The 22,616-nt window shown below is 41.0% G+C and overlaps 1 protein-coding gene across 7 annotated transcripts in view; it reads right to left on the bottom strand.

Annotated features, from left to right (window-relative positions):
• BCAS3 (BCAS3 microtubule associated cell migration factor) overlaps nt 1-22,616 on the bottom strand; it is a 301,210-nt gene that overhangs the window by 173,788 nt on the left and 104,806 nt on the right. For all 7 annotated transcript variants that reach the window (XM_042830111.1, XM_042830112.1, XM_042830110.1 and 4 more), the window contains exons 16-19: nt 19,562-19,712; nt 6,277-6,401; nt 5,909-6,074; nt 4,714-4,814 (exon numbers count right to left, since the gene is read on the bottom strand). In XM_042830111.1, coding sequence (XP_042686045.1) covers nt 4,714-4,814; nt 5,909-6,074; nt 6,277-6,401; nt 19,562-19,712 — 543 coding nt within the window. The remainder of the gene's footprint in view (nt 1-4,713; nt 4,815-5,908; nt 6,075-6,276; nt 6,402-19,561; nt 19,713-22,616) is intronic.

Genomic DNA, 22,616 nt, shown 5'->3' with positions numbered 1-22,616 from the left:
TTTCAAGAATCCCTTAACGAAGTCTACAAAACCGTTTATATCTTCGGGCCCAAGTCAAGTGAAAATTCTTACTCAGAAATAAGTAACAGCCATGCAAATATTACTTGGAGACCAAAGCAAGAACGAAGAACAAAAATACGTAGTCCTGTTCCAAGTTCTAAAATGGAAATACGAATTACCCAGCATTTAGATTAAACAGCTACTGAGACAGCAGAAGCCTCAGCAAGACGCCCATTTTTCTGGAAGCACAATTTCCAGAAGTGGTCAGAGTGGGAGAAAAAACCAGAAATGGTCTTTGATGCTTTAAAAGCCAGTTGCAAAGATCTGTCTTCAGAACCTCCTATTGGAAGTTTAATAGCGAGGAGGTGCAAGTACACTTACCAGCAACGCTACAGTAGAGACTTTTGTTTTAACAAAATCTATATTTATACGATTACATTTCCTACGGTTGAGGGCAGCTGTAATTAATGGATTTCCCTCCTTCCCCTAATGCAGTCATTTGTCAATTTAAACACAGAATGCCCAATCAATTTTGATGTATTTAGTAAGCAATTTGTCAAAGAGTACTGCATACCAGTTAATATATTAATTCTTGTCACTGGCCTGCTTCTGACAACTGCAGGTCGTCTCCATAAAATTGGTCCTGAGGAGCCAAAACTCTTGCCAGGAAGATGAAGATGCCCTTTCCAGAGCCAAAGGACAGAAATTGTAATTAATGTTATTATCTTTTGGGATCAGTTTTTGCTCTGATTTCAAAGTTTGGTTCATTAACATGTTAATCATTCATGTGTCAGATATCTGAACTACGGTCCACAACACCTTCAGTGCGATGAAATTCAAAGGGGAGCAGGAAGGAAGAAGGAGAAAGGGAAGTATGAAATGAGGATGTAACACTTTCTGCTGGAATTCAAAGTCATTGCAATTCGTTACGTATCACGCTCGTGTCTGTATAAATTCAGACATGAAGAAAGTCTGAAATCTGCTCCAGAAGAAGCCAAGGAGGTTCTCATGACTTATTATTTTTACAAAGACCACCTGCAAAATGCCTAAAACAGTTATAGGAGCGGGATGCTGATGCTTCCTGCCGACCGGCAGGTTGTGAAGCTTAAAATGCAAGTTCACTTTCAAGCTACAAACTTACAGGAGGACTCAAATCTCTCACTACCCACTCTCTCACCTCTCCACGCCAGCCATGGCTGCACTGAAGCACTCAGGTAGATGAGAACTGCATGCTCTGATCCAGGTTTTTGCAGCAGATGTCACTGATGACCTCAAAGCAATGAAACAGCTGTGCTAATCCACTTACAAATACCCTTGGGATAAAGGTCTTGGACACTTGTTGTACAAAATATTTCTTCAAACAATGGTTCCTTGTTCCTTCCTCAACAGCTCTGAATATAACTCTACAATCCTTTAATAATATTACAAGTGGAACCGTGCATAAAGGATATCTATGCGCAGTATTTTTGAAACCTCTTTATCACAAGAGTTTTATACTTTTTGGAAACTAAAACAGATTTCGGTTCTGTGTTTTGGCATCAAACTGCATAGTTAAGAAAACCTGCAAAGTACAGCTCTCCAAGCAGCCTGCCAGACGTTTCATTGTTCTGCCCGTCTGCTGACAGAGGTACTCTGTGCTAAAAAGCACACTGAGTATTTTTCAATGACCCAGGGGGCAAAGGTCACTTATTATAAATGGATAATGAGACCTAATGCAATGTTCTGAGTGTGGACAAAGAAAGGGTCTATCCATACCCCCTTGTGACTTGGTCATTCAGGCTTTTATTTCCACTGCACACTTAATGGAGCCAAACAATTGGCAGAAATGCTATACAGAAACTGAGAGAAACTGCTGTATTCTACCTCTGATAGACAGATACAAATAGTGACCCTGAAACGGCGCCAGAATTCCTCTTACCACTAACGTGGCAGACAGATGTAACATTCACCCTAAGCCTCCTATTTAGCCATTTGCTGGCAATTAAACTTACTGATGGAAGTGATAGCCCATCAGACCACAGGCTGCAGCTAATGCGAGCCCATCACGCTGTCCAGGTAAGCAGAGCCAGCCAACTTCATTTCAGCCTGTATTTGAGGGGGGAAAACTAACAGGTGCTTGGGACTGATGTGTGCAAATCCTGTTTGGACTCCACTTCTTCACAAACTTCACTGAGTAGCTTCAGATACAACAATTCCAGAAGACAAATAAAGCTTCAAAGATCACATACACACAAAGTTCTGTTACTGTTAACTTTACCGTGTTCTCCACTTTTTTTTGTCTATAGTATTTATTATTCTGTACTGTCCCAATTCCAACTCATCGGACTTAAAATTATTTGCTGTTATTCAAATAATGGAACTTCATTATATTGCTGGAATCTAGCCATCACTCCTCTTCCATTAAAAAGGTCCCAGTACAGAAGACATTTGAAACAGACAGTCCTTGAGTTGTTAATGAAATACAGAGAAATAAATAAGTGTATCTGTGCATCTGCACATCAGTGCTCTCTGAAAGGCTTTTGTTCAGCTGGTATTCATGTATTACTTACATTTCTGCAGAAATGAAAAAGTTTACAAATACTTGTACAGAATGTCCAAAATTCCCCAGACAGCATTCTGTGCTTTTGGACGTGTACTGCAATAACTGCCTACTACATGCAATAATTCATAGGCTTGACAGCCGGCAGGAGAAATAGCTGAAGACAGCATGGAAGAGAAAGATGTCCACAACTAGAGCAGAGAATGTGGGGAGGGGAGAAGGGGGGAATGGAATGTTGGCCGAACAGACAAGCTGCAAGGACTCACAAACAGAGCTAGCATCTGTGAATAAAAGCTGGCTTTGGAGAGCACTTCAAGATGACTTAGTATTGCTGTTTTCCCTGAAGACACTGTGTTTGTTAGCCTGGTTAGATAATTCTGCAAAGCAAGAGGCCTGACAGCCCTAAAGAACAATGAACGTACACAGCAATGGACAATATCCTTTCACTCTCTTTTGAAAATACTGATCTGTGTTTAAATTCGTATCATAAAATATTATACAACCAGCATGCATCCTTGCAATGACCTTTCCTCTCAAAGCAGAGCCCACATACCTGTATGTGAAAGTAAAACAACACAGAAATATCAGAAAACATTCTGGCTACAAAGCACAGCTCACTCAGTTTTGTGTGCTGTTGGTTACCTCTGTCTTCTATTTTCTACAGTGTGAATTTCCTTCCCTTTCCTACTTGCAGCGTGGAAAAAGGAAGAACCTGCAGGTTTCCCAACATTTCGAGCTCTCAGAGCACGTAACAGATGGACAGGTAGAGGCAACAGACCTGGTCTGCTGCCAACGTCGCTTTTACAGCCACCTTCAGCCATCCTGCCTCTCGGCCCAGGTGTCCACTTTCTGCATTTTGAATGCTCGTGTCACGTAACTTGCTGGCATTAGCTGCACTGACAACTGCACAGAGGCTCTGATTTCCCCTTGAGTACCTCTGCATATGCCAAGAGTTGTGGAATTCAGCCTGTTACATCACTTCAGTCTTGACTACACCCTTGATAATAAAGAAGAGACTTGATAATCACTACTAACAGTCTTCTCTGAATTGTGAGAATAAAAAAAAATGTGACTTTTATAAATAAAAGTACTCATTTATCTATTAAAAATATGAGATATATACCAGAGCTGTATAATATCCATGCATTATCTGTAAATACAGGTACATAAATCAAATGTTTGTGGATATGCCATAGGATGGGTATCACCCCCTGTAAACGCGTGGCTGGGCAGCACAGCATGGTGGGCAGCCACCCCTGGAAGTGGGGCCAGGGCTCCCAAGGGAAGCAGCTGGAAGCAGCCCAGCAATGAGGATTTCCAGGGAAGTGGGAAAATGCAGATGCACTTTTTTGTCTCTGAATGTAAGTTTCATGAGGAAATGGCTGAAAGCAAGAGAAGTAAGGGGAAGAAACCCTTAAGTCTTCAGGGTAGCTAACGGGTCACACTTGCAAGGCCTGCCAAGCTCTCACTTTTTGCCTACACAACGGCCTCAAGAGCTTGACTCATGTTGAAATGAATCTAACTCTACTATTCTGCCATTGCTAGCACAGCTGCTTACAAGAAGCTCTTTTCTGAAGGTGAACACATACTGAAAGCAGCACAGCTTCTTGCTGCACAGAAGAGCTCATTGTGATACTACTGAACACCTAACCACGGGTGGGCACTCCCATCCCCAACCTCTGATGTAACACGCACTTGTTCAGTGTAAGCTACTACTCAGGAGGTATAGCATCCCAATGCTGGTCCTTTCCCTACAGTTTGCTGCAATCTAACAGAATGTACATCTTTTGGAATATGTATTAAAAAAACGAAGAAGAATAAAGAACATCAGAGCATTATTTATGGTAGATGTTATAAGTATATATATATACTTATATTTTGTAATGGAAATGCATGGAAACATTTTACCTCCCTCTAATTATATCATTACTGGCACACTGTTACGTTTCTAAAACTTCATCTCTTATGGTAAATTGTCTCTGAATCTTCATCACATTTCAGTTACATCTCACACAAAAACCCTACTTCTCCCAGTTCATTCATAATGAATTTTTAGAAAGTCCTTTGGCCAACTGCTGTCATTTTGTTTGAAGAATGCAGCTTGAAAATCCCTTTCAGAAAGTCATGCTCAGCACACAGCTTGCACATAAGACAAAAAGTTGTCAGCTACTTACAGCCAGCAAGAAGATACTGGTAGTACTGTACTGCATCGGCAGCCAGCAGCAGTGGATGGTTTGCATTAAATGGTGGTTGGAGCTCATTCCACTGAGGAGTTCTGAGGTAAAACACAAGACTATTAATATTTAAGCCTAATACAGAGAATGTAAATCAGCATTTCTGTCATCACGTGTAATTATCTATACAAGCTCACAAAATGTTTGTAATTACTTAAATTAGCTTGTTCAAACACTGAAATACACCACAGGCAGCTGTGCAGCGTGGCCAAATTGTGCAGATTGTGAAGACAATACTTGCTTGTCAGCTGCAGCAAATACTGCACACCAAAATGACGAAGGCAGTTCAGATCATGCTGGTAAATACGTTTAGGACCACAGCAATGTTATTTAATATAAACACACTGCAGAACCTGGGGAACTTTTGTGTTCTGTTAACTAGCATTGCTTCAATACTGTAAAGTCATTGAGCATTTACAAACTGTGAAAATAAAGCTGTGTAAAGTTATGGACTATTGATCCAATTAGAATTTTCAATTCCATTACAACCTACTCATTTCAACAATAATGGTCTAGAAGTCTGTGTTGTAATTTTAATTAGGGTGGGCCATTCCTAAATAGCTTGGTAAATCAAGTATTGATCAATCCAGTCCAGCAATAAGCAGCACTAAGGAATACAGGAGCCAAGAAAAATCGATAAGAAAATATTTTAAAACGTCAAAAGCACTGACAACAGTTTCTCATCAATTTTTGTTTACTTTCCTCCACATGTCAGGAATAATTTCTTCAGCTACCTCAAGAAATGCTACCTTCAGCTACTTACAGGATAACTCGCCTAACTCTGCAATGCTTCATCTGGAAAACCTCACTCATCTCTCATGGCAGAATTCTGTATTTATAAATATAAAATATATAAAAAACTAAATTACAAACTGATCATTTAAAATCACCAACTGATAAAGATCTCTATTGATCTTATACGTGTTCACATAGCTCCATGTCTAAGCACTAACAGAACTACATGAAAATTTAGGCTTGAATTTGCTATTGAATCCTCTTTCAGTGGAAAGTCCGTAACAGATAAAAATAACAGCAAAAATCTTGATGCAGTTCATTCACTCCTTTCAGAAAAAAAAGAAGTTCATACTCATTTACTGGACAAAAAGGAGGACAGAAAGAAAAAGAAATGAGCTACCTAACCAAAGTCCAGCTGGCTCTCGGGCACGTCATCATTTCCAGAGGGGTGTCATCACTGATCTTGGGAGCAGTGCTGAGAGGACGTGGTTCCAACACATGCTCCACGAGGCTCCCGTAGCAGCTGATGATGTACAGTGACTCCACTACAAACTGCTTTGATTGATCTGTTTGCGAGAAGAAAGAAAATCTTACTGCAACAGCACAAGAGAAACTGAAAAAATATTTACTGAAATCGCCGACTATTCTTGGAAGTCGCTCGGCTTAATAAACTTGTGGTCAAATACATCAACGAAAAGAACTGCAGGGGCTGGGGAGACAAAAAGAAAACCATAAGAAGCACAGTTAATTTCCAGAAAGTTTCCCTACCTTTTTCTCTTTTCAGCCCAGCATTGTTTGCAAACCACGACCTCGATGATCCAAAGACTGCAGCGACACAAAACTCTCCTCCCACAGACTTACTGGGTGAAATCTGTGGAGCCGGTTTGGTTTTGCTTAAATTAAAAACAAAAACAAAAAAACAAATTAGGCAAATTGATACTTAAAAAATGACGATGTCCTTTGCTTCACAGCCATCCTCAGGTACAAATTCGGAGGTGCTGAATATCTGCAGTTCCCCTATGATCTGGCAGGACTTACAGATGCTCAGTGTTTCTGGATAATAGGTTCCAAATTCCCCCCGATCACTGAACTCATTAACTTGAAGAACAGCACTGCTCATAATGCAGAATTGGTTAGACTGTTTGAAAGACCCAATATTGAACATTTGCATTCAATAGAAACAAATTCCAAAGGGAATGCAGACATTTGGAAGCCCTTTGGGAATGAAAACACGGAGTCTGGGGCTGCCACCCAAGGCGGCTGGTCTTTCCCAGCATTTGCAGAAGATCCGCATCCAGCTGACACTCACACTGACTGCTGCTCAGCTACAACCCAGACAGTGAGGATGGCATTGAAACCACTGCAATAGACACGACGTGAGCAACAGGTAAGAGGGAACAGCATGCAGAGGACAGGAGGGAAGGGAAAGAACGTGCACACTCGTGCTATATGTTAAAACAAATCAGTAATTGCACCAAATAAAAAGAGTAAGAAAAATTCTCCTATGATACTGAACAATGTACAAGTAGCACATCGAGTGGCTTGTCACTGTGCTGTACTGAAACACGACTGCATTTTCACTTTCTTCTTCGACTGCTTCCAGATTTGTATGAATTCAAAGCTCTTTTTAGAGCACTGCCCAGCAAACCTGGATCTCATTTGTTCCTCAGCAGGAACACTGATTGAGAAGTTCACACAGGATTCCTTCTTATCTGAGTCCTATTCTTTTTTCCATCTTTGCAATTTGCTTTCTCTCTCTTTCTTATATTCTATGTCATTGCTTCCTTCTCTTCCTACCTTTCCCCACTTTATTTTTTCTTTCATTAATTCCTATTCCATAATACATCTATCTCTGATTACACTGCCACATTCTTATTTGTTTTTAAGTTCTTAAATCCTAATTGTGTGTGCAGATACGTATGTGCCACAGGTCACAGATACAGCAAACCTGTGGCCACGTGTTTCATTTGCAGAAAAAATAAGAAATAAAATAACAGCATGAAAACAACCTTCCAAAAGGAACTGTGTTACATTGACTGTAATATTCAAATGAACATTCATGGACTCAGACCGGTCCTGAAGCTCTTCTGCTTACACCAGAAGGTGGAACGTCCCCAAAGAGCAATTGCAATTTATAGTCAGTAACTCCGATATTGAACTACCACAAAGCACTTCATATCCAACTGTTACATCTGCAATTACAGATTACTGGATCCAAACTCTGTGTTCCAAAAAGTTCCTGACCACAACATCAGAATTTCTGATTGATATTAACACACTACTTGTCAGCCGCTCATAAAAATTCAGAATAGATTTTGCTCACTCTGAATAGTCATCTGTCCCACAAGCAGCCCTTCCCATCAGTTCTGGGACAAACTGTGTGTTGAAAACTATTATTAGTTCTCAGCTTCCAAGCACTCACACATGGACACCACTGCAGAAATGATGCTGCAATGCGTGCACTCATCACGGGCTTCTTACTGATCCGTGCTTCAAACAATAAATGTTCGTTCTTAATGTTAAACAAGATTTAAGAAGGATGATGTTGCCCCTCAATCAGTACAGAGCCAACTATGAGTACCAACAGGATTCACTCACATTTGCTTCCTCATAGAAACTCTTGCAATTTATCTTTCTATGCTATTCTAATATTCCTAACATTCTAAATATTCTCACCACACACCCAAGGTTACTGAGATGATATAAAAAGGAGAAAAAAACCACCAACAAAGTAGAAGCAAATGCTATCCTAAAACATAAACCAGAGACATAATGGACTTCAACCATTGCTTTGAGCCTTTCAGCAGAAGGGAACCTGAGATCAACAACAAATTACAGAATCTCTGCTGAGTTTGGGACGCTCTGAGTCCCAGAGAGCTCTGCTCAACCAAACACAGGCATACACAGCTGGAGGAAATGCTCTGGACTACATTCTATTTACTTTGTATCTTTAAGATGTACATCTTTCAAGGCGTGCATTGAAGTGTTGGCTTCAGTGACAAAACATTTTCCGTCCCAGAGTGGTGTTTTGTAGTCAGAGAGCAGACCCTGCAAAACATCAGCACTCATGTGGTTCAACTTAGTCCTGCGAAAAACAAAAGCCAAGGACTGCTGCTGCATCACATTGGTTTCTGCATATTTCTGAAATAAGTGCAGGGATGTCAACAGGTCTACACTGAAATTATTGTAACTACGGAACCTTTCGGTTTCCCACCTTTTCACTTTAACCTCTGAGTTTTCATCAATACGTTCCAACTCAAGTTTCTTTCTTTCAGTAGATCTCAAAAGCCAAATTATTTTTCTGTAATGGTAATGCCATTAGAAAAATATATTTTCATGTCATTATGATATTTTAACAACTTGAAAACTATAAATCCTCATCATTACGTAGATGCAAGCACCCTCTCAGCTTTATAAACGATAACAAAACAGAAATGTTGAAGGTAGGTGGTGAATGACTGGTTTCTGCTAAGAACTTCTGCTCTTTCCTTGCTCTCAGCCTGTCAGCACTTCGTAAATTATTCCATAAGCTGAAATTAAGGCACATTTGGGCTCACTTTTAAAAACAGTTAATTTCAAGCAATCTTCACAATATACTGACATTCAGAATATTACGCTGTATCTTTTTGCAGGAAAGGCTTATGATGCAGGAAGAAGGGCAGAAGAAATAAGAAAAGTTGAACTACTCTGACCAAAACCTTTGCTCTTAATTTCAGTCTTCCATCACGAGACACAACGGCCCTATAAGAGACGTGGAGGATAAATTCTTGGCAGACCTCTTCCCATCTGGGTCTGCCCACCTACACCAAGCACTCACCACGGCACAGCAGTGTTATTATCCCAATGGTATCGATGCAGAAACCTACAGCAGAAGGTTAAAAAAAAAAGAAAAAACATAACACAGAAAGAGCTAACGGTCCCAGAGTTTATCTGCAAAAAAGAACCATTTCTGCTTGTTTCACCCTAGGGGGGCAATAAGGGTTTTTCCTCTGTCACTCGAGCAGATCGTGCCCATCAAAGCAGGGAGCTGAGGATCTCAGGCAGGCTCTGCCATCCACTTCCACTGCCGGGTTTGCAGAAAGCTGCCCCCGTTCTCCAAGTCCTGTGCAGCTCCTCTGCAAGAGGCCCTGGTGCAGGAAAGGCCCAGCGAACCGCAGGGCACGGCGCGGGGCTTCTTCCATTGGGTGAGCTCTGCTGCAGGAAGGATGAAGAACACTGCGGAGGAGAAAAGGAATGGAGATGGCCGTGCCTCCTGCGCAGCACACCGACCCCTCTCTGTCAGGATGCAGCTGCTGAGCTGTAGAACAGTGCTAACAAAAACCTTGGCGTTACATCACCCACACTCCAGGAGATCTCTGCCTCAGCAAAGGCCATGCAGTGCAATTTCAGTTTCCAGCAGCTCCCATGCACCTGTCCCACTTGAAGATGGAGACAAAGGCACCCGCTAGAACTCAATCTTCAGCTCAGTACAGGACATCTGGGGAAATGCGTGCTGCTGATATTAACTAACTTCTCTGACATCATTTCGGAGGATGATTCCCATTTTCAATGTAGGAACACTGAGAATAGATGTGTACATAACCAGTAAAAAACACACATGTGCACTTTCTATGGAAATGGCGCAAAAGTTGAGAGGAAGCTGACGATAATTAAGGCACCACTGTCATCTCCTTAAAAAAATGAAGACTGCAGCAGGAGCGTGCAAGTTTTTTCATGCTGACAAAGAACAAAAGATGAAGAGCTTCTGAAACAACTCAGCACTAAGACTCCTTGACTTCTGTAACAAACCCTAACGTCTGCCACAGCTTCTGAAGTGTGCTCATAACTGATCATCATAAAACATCGTAACTATATCTCAGCTACTTCTCATTTGTTATTATTTTCCCACTTTAAGGAGGTAAGAAAAAAGAATTAATTCTATTTAAATACTCTGAAAATCATAGGCAACTGGTGAAAACCACAGGGTACCAACAGAGGCATGGAGTGTGCCTCACAGAGCTCCGTGTCCTTCAGAATACTGCTGGCTGTTCAATGTCTTCAATTTCAGACAGCAAACAAGTGACATGGCTTTGAATGTATAAAAAACAAATTTCAGATCCACAATATGAAGAAATTGATTTATGAAACAAAGTATCATCTACAAAATAGTGCGATTCTCATTCTCTGCAGCCCCTGTTTGGTTTTATATCACCAATGACGAGGTTTTAAACACATCAGATTCATAAAAACCACAGCACTAATCTGTAAGACACTGCACAAATCATCTGCAGAGAAATGCACCAAAATGGGCACGCTCCATTTTTGAAGGGAAAAGTTTTCTCATAAGTAGCCACAAAAGTACCAGAGAAAAACACTGCACAAAATTTATAGCTGCAAAATTACTGAAAACTCCTATCTGCCTCAAAATACAAACATCTTCATTACTTTATCTTTGTGCCGAAGAAAGGAAAATAAAGACATGTTCCCAGTTGTCAAACCATGAATAAAACAAGAGAAAGCAAGAAAGAAATAGCAGGCTCCTTTATTCGCCAGGCAATAAGCTGTCAAATCTCCATTCATTTTGTTTACATAATTTAGGTCTCATTAAGACTTTAATGGGAACAACATGACTTCTTTCCCTGCCCAAAGTGTGTTTTTTATCCTAATTTCTCTGTAGGCTAGGAAAGCCCACATTTGTGAGCTAGCACTGGCGTTAAACAAACCACAAGAGAGTCTTGTGAAAGACAGGCAACGATTTCTGAGTCTATTTCATACATTCCCCTCTTTAATCTCGGCCTTTTAATCTTGCTTCAATCTAAAGTCATTTCTGGTTGACAAGGCTGCAGTGCTGGGAGCCCATGCTATGAAGGGAGCCCCCAGCAGCACTGGCCAATGCATGCCGTGCTCAGCACTCCTCTTCCAGAGCCCTTCACTCCTTAGATCACTGCCAGACGAAATTTGGGTGCATCACAGACTGCATTTCGGAACGCTCCATAGGAATACTGCTTTGGGAGCCAAATGCTGTGCTGTTAATTCCTTCCCATGCAATGCTCACGTAATAATGATTCATGTGATAAGGAGTAAACGTTCCCTTTCCTTTTGTCTCACAGTGCCTTCGCTTTTCGAGAGTTTGCACAGCTTACGCACCCTGCGTGAGCCACCCTCAGCCTCCCTCCTACCAAGACCTCTCTGCTGAAGTGATACGTTCTCAAAGACACACAGACCATGTACATCTCCTAAGAAAACCCCCGACTTCGTCCAATCTTGATGCTTATAACTGCAGCCACCCAACCCTCACGTGATAAAATGTGGCTGGCTGTTACAAAGCTCTGTATGAATCCCGAACCGAGCCCCGGCAAAACAAAACTCATGAACTGTTCTCCCTTTGAAATATGCTTCCATTTTACATATTACAAAAAATAATACATTATTATTTCAAATATCCTTACATTAAGGGAACTGTGGTTCATTTTTTCCTCAGGTGTGATAAGCTTTGTAAATTATTATTCTTCTGCAGTGCCCACCTGACTTGCTTTACGTCTCTTACTGCAATATTTACTGTCTACTCACTGCTAATCTGGCTTAGTATCAGGAGGTCATCACTGATGATTTCTGTCTGTGAGCAACTTAGTGCCACTATAGGAAGGGAAGCGATACAAAAAAGCAGACCTGCTTTGAAAATCACTTGCAATCCTTTTTGCCTGTTGGAAAATAATTAATTTTTTCAGCTTCTTTGCTACTTAAAAATTAAATGCACCGTCAAAGGTTAAAAAAAAAACAACAACAAAAACAGAATGCATTCGCTTGACAACACTCGATGGTGAATATGCATCCACAGCTTAAAAGTGAAATTATGCAGTGCTTCCGCCTATGGATCAGCCATGCAGTGAACAATGTGGAAAAAAAATAAATAATCCCAAACAAAAAGTCTAAACACAGAGTTATGTTTAGTGAGTACAGCAAATGAATTATAGGCATGCTGGGATTGAACTGAGAACTCACCATGGAGCTTTTATGGAAAAACATCCTGCTCCAAACAGGTAAGGTCTTCACGGAAGGGGGAAAAATGCACAGAAATTAGATGAAAACTCAATTACCAACAAGTACACTCTACATCATGCTATTAAGATTTACGCAGAAGGTAAACAAAGTAACTGTCATAACCATTCATGATGCCCTGAAAGAGATGCACACCTCTCACATCACCAGCATGCTGACACACGGAGCGGCGCCTGCCCAGAGCACGCGGCCACAGCGCGAGCGGCTGCACGGCCAGGGCTCACGGGCAGCTCCCTCTCCATGCACCACACTGCGACACATGCAATGCATCACGTGCAGGTGGGCTCTGGCGTGGTAGTTCAAGTTAGACACAGTTTAGTCTGCAGACAATTCTTAGGCAAATGTAGTCAAGAGAGCCTTAAATAGACGCTGGAAGTCGTAACAGGTAAACAGAGTAAATTAGCAACAAGAGCAACAAATGTGTGGCTGCTCCCTGTCAAACACTGAAGCTCTGCATGGGACAGTTTGGTGAATGCACTGGGCAAGAGAGACTGCAGCACAAGGCACTCCTCTGCGGGAAAGCTCCGCAGCCCTTTTCCTAGGATAGAAAGATACTATCAAATTAATCATCTCTAGCGACTAGATGACCCAGAAATCTTATTCCCCCATTGATAAGCTTGCACAGAATGCAGGAAAGAGAATCCTAACTTACTTCGAATATACCTGATGTTAAAAATCACCCAATTTGTAGAGCTTAGTGCTTTTGGCCACTCTGTAATGTATCTGTACCATGATGTGGTTGCAGCTGAACTACTTGGTACAGTGCATAGTTCTGAGAGTGGTATCACACACCACTAATTTTAGAGCATTTTGCATGGAATTTCCCCTTGTTTACATCACCAGCCATTGCCATACTGACATTTGCATAAAATCTGAAAAGCAAAACAGGAGGTAAATGTGGAGCTGCTCACGTGCTCACAGCTCCTTTGATTCCCATTTGGGATGTAACATCACCCACAATAGTACTGAATGACTGATTTGGTAAATGCCAATGCATCATCTTTCTTTTCATACCTGGACTCAGGGATGAATTCTGGCCAGTTGAAACAATTGAAGTATTTTCAGTAAATCAGCTAAACCCAGCAGGTCCACCACTGCGAGGTGTCGTGCACTCAGCCTTATGTGTAAACATTTAAAATTAGAGCAGCACAAAAAAAAATTGAAAAAACTAAATCTGGCACGAGTGCAACATCAAGAAATGCAGACATCTCGTAAGAACACCTTTAATGTGAAGGTAGATAAGTAAGATGTATGTTCTACATTCTAGGATGTAAAAATCCAATACGGAACGGAATACTGTGGAAAAAAATCCTGCTCCCACTCCTCATTTGATGGAACCAGCTGCCTTTCCAGACATAAAGCATGGTGATTGAACAAAACCCCAACTACACTGCCAGAAATGTACGAATTGCATGCAGTGTACGAGTGCTAGGACGTGCCATACAGCAATACTCAGCGCCTCGTGGAGCTGAGGGCCGCTCTCATGGCTCAGCATCACATCAGCAAAGCACTGCTGCACACTTTAAGCACTGACTGGAAAGCTGAGGTTTTTGTACAGCCCACAACCAATCAGGTTCAATTCCCAGAATCTATCCCTTGTGTATTTGAAGAGTCACTGGAGGTGAGCAGCTCTGACTGGGAGCCTGGAATTGCTTGACCCCGGACATTTAGCAAGCAATTCCTTTTCCACCTGCCTCAGTTTCTGTATCTGCACAAAGCAGGCTCATGATGCTCACGTGAGTGCACTACAACAGTGTGGATATCTGGGGTTTTTAGCCCACCATACTATACTGACCCAATTATATTTGCACATTAAGAAATTCTTTCCAGTTTAAATATAAATTACCTAGGGGGATACAGTCTTCAGTAGAAGATGCTTTCTTCTTTTATAGTGTTGCTGTTGTTAGCAACAATTTTTTCCATACATAGACTCAAAATCTTGTGTTATGTGGGAAATGTAATTAGTCACAAGACCAAGCTATAGTCTTATTTATAGCCATAAGAAAGATGAACACGGATTTTTACATTCATGAGTCCCGCTTTCTTTGAAAATGACTGTTTTTTTCCTAAGACATTTATTTCAGTAATTGTTTTTCAGTATTTCCTTCACACAATATGGATGGTATGTTAATGGGGGGAGTACAAATTACAGGATAACCCAACCTTGAAAAGACAGCAGCAGATGGCTGCGCTCGATGGCAGTAACACAGCAATGCCAAGGCAGAAACCTCACTGAGGTTCTCTGCTCCTGTGGTTAGTGGGGAATTCTAAAGGAAAATAATAACTGAAGATGATTTATGATTCAAAATTCCAACAGCATTTTCTTAATTTCTTTTCTGAATTTTAGCAAATTCAAAACTGAAATATTATTCAACTTTGTTACGTTTAATATAAACTTGCAACTATTCAAGTTTTTAATAAAACACGTGACACTCATTTACTCAAACCCTCATTGCCATCCTGACTGTATTTGGTATCACTTACAGTAGTTGCTTTACAACCAAAATATATTTTATAAAATGTTAAAGCGACGTAAAACACGCCTGAGAAATGTGCCTGAGTGCCTGCCTGCAGCACGCACAGCAGCCAACCTATTTCAATGAATTCTTCAGATTTGCTTTTAATATTGTCTTGATTTTTAGTTCCTGTACCTCCATAACTACACTACGACGACAGGACTTTGCACACCTTATTTTTGCTTGCCCCAGTAGTGAAACCTGGGATTAACCAAGCCTTTCTGAGCCAAATAGGATAAACAGGATACCAGTGATGTTCAGTGCATGAAATAAAAGCAAAGAGAAACATTAAAATGATAATATCTCAGCCTGCTTCAACATCAGACACTTAACCTACTCCTCCTCTTATTCAGGGTGTAATGAGGAATGAAAATGGGGAGTTGGATGAAGAACGGATGGAGTTTCATGTTTAAAAATTCACTATCCATGGTTATTGGATGGAAAACATAAAAAGTTTGTCTCTTTTCCTGCAAGATGCATTGGACGTCTCTGCTGTGACAAGACCCAACGAATGTAGGGCACATCTTCATGTTTCACTACATCTATAATGAATCTGAGAATGAAGTATGATACAAACATAACAACTGAACGGCTCGAGAAAGTTAAAACCAGAAAGTTCTCCAGCTGCTGCCAGAGAAGTCCATTTTTGAAATGGTTTTTCTTTTGGGGCCGTTCCTCTATCGTTTATTTCCCTTCTTCCTATTACGGTGTGTCTGTGTCCCCACGTTCCTACACTGGAAACAAACTCATTCCACAAACACAAGGCACGCTTATGAAGCTGCACAGCACAAAGCTGTCCTCTGCCATGTTCGGATGCACTCCCTGTTACAGACAAGCGTGAGATGGACCGCACAGCTCTTCCTCTTTCCAATCTATAAGCTCTTTGTTACAGGAGCAATGAATTAACCCATTCACGAGACCTGAGAAGGAATTCAGCATAACTATTAAAATTCTGAGAGGGAAACTGAGGCATGGATCTATAAGGACTTATTAAACCTATCTCCTTCGCTGTCTTGCATCCCCCTAATCTTTAAAACATTAGATGCTTCCTTCCTCATTAGTGCCAGAGCTCCTTTGGGAACATCTATCTGCTCCTCAGAATGCACTGACAGCACAAACTGCAGGAAAGTGAGTCAGCAGGATGAGAAAACATAGGGACAAAAATGAAGTGCTTCTGGAGGTGGGGGAGTTGCCCTGGGAGACCTGAAAAAGCAAGGGAAGAAATGGAGGGCAGGGAACGTGTGATGGTGATGGGTAAGGGAGGTACTGCACAGAGGTACTGAGTGCTGAGAATGGAAACTGCTCAGAATCAGAGCTCAATGTCCCATCAGATAATGCTCCCAAACATACAAGCTTACATGAAAAAAATATCTGTGATGAACAGCACCATCATGACACAGCTCCAGATTCTGGTCTTTCATTCCCACGGGGCTACGGCGACCACTTGTAAAGAATTTACTGCCGTTCCACTTGTCAAATAAAGTGACACGCATTGAGCTCTGCTGGAGACAGATCCTATTAAGGGCAGTGATAGGTCCTTTCACCTGAAAAATAGTTTGCTGTCCCGGATACTGGCAAAACAAACCTCTACATGGTTAATAAAACCTGAAAAACTTAAGTAAGATATCTTGTATTAGAGAAGCTAAAAGCAAATAGAACGGATGAAACCAGAGTGGGCAAATTATACAGCGTTCTTTTTGGCTTGCTTTTTACTTTTCAAAATACACTGTAACAGAAGAAATGTGTCACTCTTTAAATGTAGAAACAACGGAAAAGGAATCAGCTTTAAGGGCCACTGAGCAGCGATGGTAAAATCCAACCGATTGCCATTCCTCCTCCTTTTCTGATCACTGCACAATCACAAGGTTAAGCAGCTGCTTCCAAAGAAGAGCCTTGTTTCCTTGGAGCGCTGCTTAAAGGTGCTGACCACGTAGGTGTAAATACATCTGTCTTTTGCCATTTGCAGCAATACATGCCTCCTACACTTCTCAGAGTGAGGCAGATGGTCCCTGTCCTGTCTAAATATTACACTGTACAGACTTACATTGCTATGTGTTTGCAGAAATATGAGGGCAGATGTTAAATATGTTAAACACACGCTTTGCCCCCTGGAGGTTTAAGTTAAGGCTGCTGTCTCAATTCGGTCATTTTAGGCATGCCAGGCTTCTTGGATGCGAGTCATTCCTCCTAAATCCCCACTTCATAAATACAGCTTTTCATGTTAATTTTGTGTACTTTCATCAAATGTTTTGGATGCAGAACAAATGAGGGAAGCACTCAGCTGAACGTTACACATCTACACCGGCTTTGCTGAAAATTATGATCCTCATTCACAAAAACTCTATTTACACAGCAGGGTATTTCCCATGACTGCTTTTTCCTCCCCTTACATAAACCTCACTGAGTATTTTAAATTTAATTAAATTTAGAAATTACACACAATAATAGGGCATGGGCAGGCTGAGAACTGTAGAATTTCATCAAAGAAAACTATGGATACGGACGCTATTTTGAGTACATTTAAGAAAAATAGGGATAAAACATTACATTCAGAATGCCCATTTATTGGTAATGGCCGTTGTGAGGTGTGCAGGTATCATCGTGGCAATAAAGAAGCAGCCTTTGTAAGGCAGCTGTGTGAGTTTCTGTAAGCAGCCAAGCACCTCCAAAGCTGCACCAGAGGCTGTTTGTGTTTAAATCACCCCCTCGCCGCCGCTGCCGCCGCCTCACCGACCATCAGATGCCTTCTCATGTTCTTCCTACATCTCATCCCACCCAGCTCTAAGAGTGCATTCCTTTGTGTCCTCATTTCTGTTCTCCTCTGACTGCACTCTTTAAGAAACCTTTGTGTATTTTTCCTTTTTCAGGAGCTGTAACTTGCTGCTTATTTCTCTGCACCTTCCCTAAGTTTCGCTTCCCTCCTGCCCACATTCCAAATCTCACCCTTCTATACTTAAAATTAGATTGCTGACACAATCTATTCTTCTTGCAAGTGTTTAAACTGTTAGTAAAAATAAAATGCAAACATAAACCATCGAAATATATATGCAGAAGTAAATCACAGCATTACCCTCACGCTACTTCACTCTTTCCTAGCACTCATTTACAATTATCTATGGAGTCAGGGACATGGGTGCAGGTAGCCTCTTTCCTTTGGGCAACTGAGTGTCTGCAGCCCATGATTTGGTTCTAGAAATGAAATTGCTGTTTGCAGCAGTGAGAACAGGACTGCCTGTTAGACAGACACGCAGACATTCATGGACATACATGCATACAGATGTCAGCTTTGGAAGCCCATCATGCATATTTAGAGCACTAAAGAAACAGTAACAGATTTCACAGATTGCTGCAGCACAGAATGTGGGAATTATTCAGGGAGAGAGGAAATATCCCGGAGCTCTCCTTCCAAAAAATAATTCCCAGACCATGAAACACAAGGTGGAATTCACCTCATTATTGATAAGCAAGAAGCCACTGAAGCAAAGCAGTGCCTGCACCCATTTACCAAAATGCAGGAAAATGCTATTAACTTGTAGGACTGACAGTTGTTTTGCCCAACCACACGCCAAACTTGATCTGTTTTTCTTACAAATATAAAAGCAGTCTGTAACTCAGTGCACGAATCAGCCTTAGAAATTGTAACCAGAAAATATTCAGGGATTTGAACTACTAAAAATTGAGAGGGGTTAAAAAAAAAATCACCTGCTGGTTTTATGCATTAATTGCAAAAACTGAAGAACTGAATTTTAGCAAGAGAAAAATAACGGTTGAGCAGAAAGAAGTAACCTGAAAATTGGTACAGTTCATGGAACTCGGGGAATCTTCTTTCTAGTTTCAATGTAAATGTATTTAGTAGAGCTCTGCAGAATAAGCATTTCTCAGTTCTTTATCACAGCACATCAGCGAGCAGCAAAGTGCCACTGATTCCAGAAAGAAAACCCACATGTGAATTTCATAGTACAAAACAGCCACTCCAGAAGAAAAATAAGGCCAAGAAAACATCAGGATTAAGTTTTCTCTCCACTCAACCTGGCTCACTGTCTTTCAGTTTCTGATAGTCAAAAAGCATCTCTGCTTGAGCAGTTTGGAAATCAAAAGAAACAAACTCAAAAAAGAAACAACCAAACCCAACAACGTAAACCCATAACTTATTCTGATTGAATACAGCTCTGCTTATGTTTCATACCAATTCCTGGTGTGAAACTTCTCCTGATGTCAGCGTGCGGTGTTTCCCATATGGCAGACTGCAAGAAAACGTCTCATCCGAAATGCTCCTGAATTCTTAGAGATCTGTGCTCAGTTTTTGTTTGCCTATCTGCGCTGGCTTTCTTTTCTTGAGCTCTCCTTCCCCCATACCCAACTGCTCTGTTAGCACTACGTTACACACACTGCCATTGCAAATAAATAAATCAATTTAAACGGAATACAACTAGAGAGAAATTATTTCCACAGAAGCGACACATAGCAAGGTTGAGAAAGGTCTGTGCACGTGGACTTACCCTGTGCGTTTGGTGATGGTCCCTAACGTCATTGGCTGCTTGATTTGAGCCAGAGGCAACACCACGGTCAGACTGGGGAGCGGCAGCAGGCGAGGGTTCCCAGGGTTGTTGTTTGTGAAGTTATTGTACGTGTCCTGGCTGTTCAATTTACCTTGATGGGACAGAGACGTAATAAAACGTATGAGTGCAATTTGCTCCTTCGTTTATCATTTCTAACAAGTATCTCAAATAAGCCATTGGCAAAGAAAGGAAATAATGAGCTCCTATTGCAAACAAAAACCAACCTAAAACAGTCGCTTTCAATTCAGGTAAAAAAGACATCATGACAAGGGAAGCAGCAAATCTTTATTTATATAGATGTAGGGGGAAAGGTGCCCTTCCACGGCAAGGATATTCTTCATGCTGCTGCTGCTTCCCTGGCAGGTTTGTTCACCAAAAAGTTTGGGAGTTAGGTTTGAAGAACAGACTCTGGATCCAGATCTCTATGGGGGGAAAAAGGAAAAAAAAAAAAAAAAGAATATTCTGGAAGGGAACTTCTTCCTGAAGGACCACATTCTCTGCTGGTAATTGAAAGTTCTGAAAAGGCCGCTCTTGTCTCTCCAGATAAAGGCACAAAGAACAGCAATCTGCTGAGCTAAGGAAGAAAGCAAATACCACAAGTAACTACTTCAAGTAAAGCCATACCCAGCATCACCTAAAAATCAAGTATTGAAAAAGTCAAAGACTTGATATTCGTTAAAAAAAGAGAGAAATAAAATGAAAAAAAATCAGTATTCAAAAAGGGAAGGAGAAAGCATAACAAAAACAACCCTAAATTTAGCTTGTTTCAAAGAGGTCTGTGCTGGATATACGCCCGGTTTAGATACGCTTTCTTACTTTCTGTATCATTCTATAGTCACAGCCTCTCATTCTTCAGTTAGAAAAGGAAACTCGCTGCAAATTTCATGGACAGTAAAGAAAGAAATGTGAAGAAACCAAAGAAAGAAGTTAAACAAAAAAGGGGCCAGTCTGTTTATAGCAGAATCAGAAGTACTTTAAATAGACAAGCAACCATGAATTAAAAGGTTTAGATCATTAACTTGTTTTTCTGTGCTCCTATAATGCTGTGAAATGCTTGCTTTGTTCTTAATCAAAAGGGAGCCATATTGGGAATTAGGTTCCTAAACAACCGCTGCATTCTCCATAGTTATTATACAAATCCCAGGCCAAATCCATACAATCTGACTGAAGAGCAGCCACCTTTTTTCAAGGAAGAAAAACAGCGCAGAAGAGGGTTTCTCACAGGAAGCTGCCTGAAAAGCTTTAATGATACTTCAGATGGGCTGCAAATAGGAAAAGGAAGGCAGAAAAATCTTAATGAATGTCTCATCATCTTAAAGACACTCAGTGCTTCCTTTACCCCTCTTTTATACTCCATAACTGTAAGCTCAGGGTTTTTATTTGTTTTCCTGCAGTCTGCAGACCTCTGCATCTCAGAGGAACACAACAAAAATGATGAAATTACGAAGTGTACTTTGTGTTAAGTATCTGGCCTGAGCACTGGTCAATACGTTTTAAGAGAAATACTGAGGCCTTAATGAATAACAAGCCTATTGAAGTCTCGGAGAGCAGATTTCATTAATAGCAATTTTGCTGGACCAACTTGGAATAAAAAGAAACAGGAAAGGGGGGAGGGGGGAGGAGGGGGGAACCCTCAGTTTTAAATTAAGACTGAGATGCAATTAATTTTTTTTAAGATTAGTTTCATAATGCATTCTTGGTTCTTGTAGAAAGCAGTATGAATAGTCTGCTGCTTTATTGTCTAATTAGTCACTGTTGCATGTAATCAAGGCCTCTCTGAAAGTGTTTCACTCTCCTGTATTCACCAGGAGCAACAGAGCACACAGAGCGTACCTGCAGAGGCTCCGGGCGGCTGCAATTTGTTTTCTCTTATTTCTTAGGAACATAATGATTAACTACGAACTCCTGAACTGACTGTGTCATAACAGCTTCCCTCTCTCTAAAGACACATTTAATTACCCAGTGCCTTCTGCTCTTCACATCACCTTGTTTTCCACGTGCAAAGCTATCTGTTGATTCAACACATCGTTTGCATGCAGAAGAGCCGGGCATTTACAGATGTGCCTCCTGCATGGGGATGAGCCCATTTCCACACAAGGTGACCAATCCCAAGGCAGTCGAGGGCACTCCGAAAACTACAGCATTAAGTTTAAAATCCTAAGTCTAAAAATATAACTACAATAAAAGGGAAAATACCAAACATATCCCGATAGCTACTGCTCTCCAATCCATCACTTCTGCAGCAACCTTTAGTTGCTTTGTTGCAAATAAATGTAATTAACAGTGGTAGAAGTCAAAAATTAAAAATTGAAATGTTACAAAAAAGAGATAAATTACAGTAAAGTTTTTCTTGAATATCTGATTACAGGGATGTTAAGGGTGCACAATAAGGTTAAAGAATATTGTGCTTAACACGAAGAAGTAAAAAGATGTGCTGTGGTTTGCACTGAATTATTTTTAGTTATTTCTATGATGGAAATGTTCTATGCTCTTACATCTTCATTGTGTCTCGCCTCAGGCCTATCAGAGACATGCATCCAAGTTTCCAGACCTGCACTGCCTTGGGATCCAGAAAAGGCACTCAGTGCCCGGGATTGCTACCTTACCAAGCATTTGGCAGAAGCCATGTTGGAGACTGGATTTCATTGGAACAAAACAGCATCACACATTACATTTAATTGGTCCTTTAAAAATCCCATAATTGTATATTGACCTATTGTGCCCATCCAGAAATTCACAAACGTCCCCCTGCAGCCCTCACAAATGTGAATCCCCTCCTTCAGGAAACGGCAGTTCTGCACACAGGGCCAAAAGAGCACAAAGAATGCAGGCAAGCATCAACGTTATTGCTGCATTTGGTGCAGTTGTGGATTCACTGTCAAAGGACACACAAGAAATAAGCCAAGGTTTAAGTCCTCTAGAAATATCAAACGTTCCTCATACAGCAGGATGCTGTGCTCAGATTACCTCGCCACATGTGGACAGCACATTAATT

The sequence above is a fragment of the Centrocercus urophasianus genome, unplaced genomic scaffold, assembly GCF_019232065.1.
Source record: "Centrocercus urophasianus isolate 14NV4802_14NV808 unplaced genomic scaffold, USGS_Curo_1.0 seq_33, whole genome shotgun sequence".
Lineage (NCBI taxonomy): Eukaryota > Metazoa > Chordata > Aves > Galliformes > Phasianidae > Centrocercus > Centrocercus urophasianus.
Note: the sequence above shows the minus strand (reverse complement) of the source record. Positions and strands in the feature narration are given on the sequence as shown.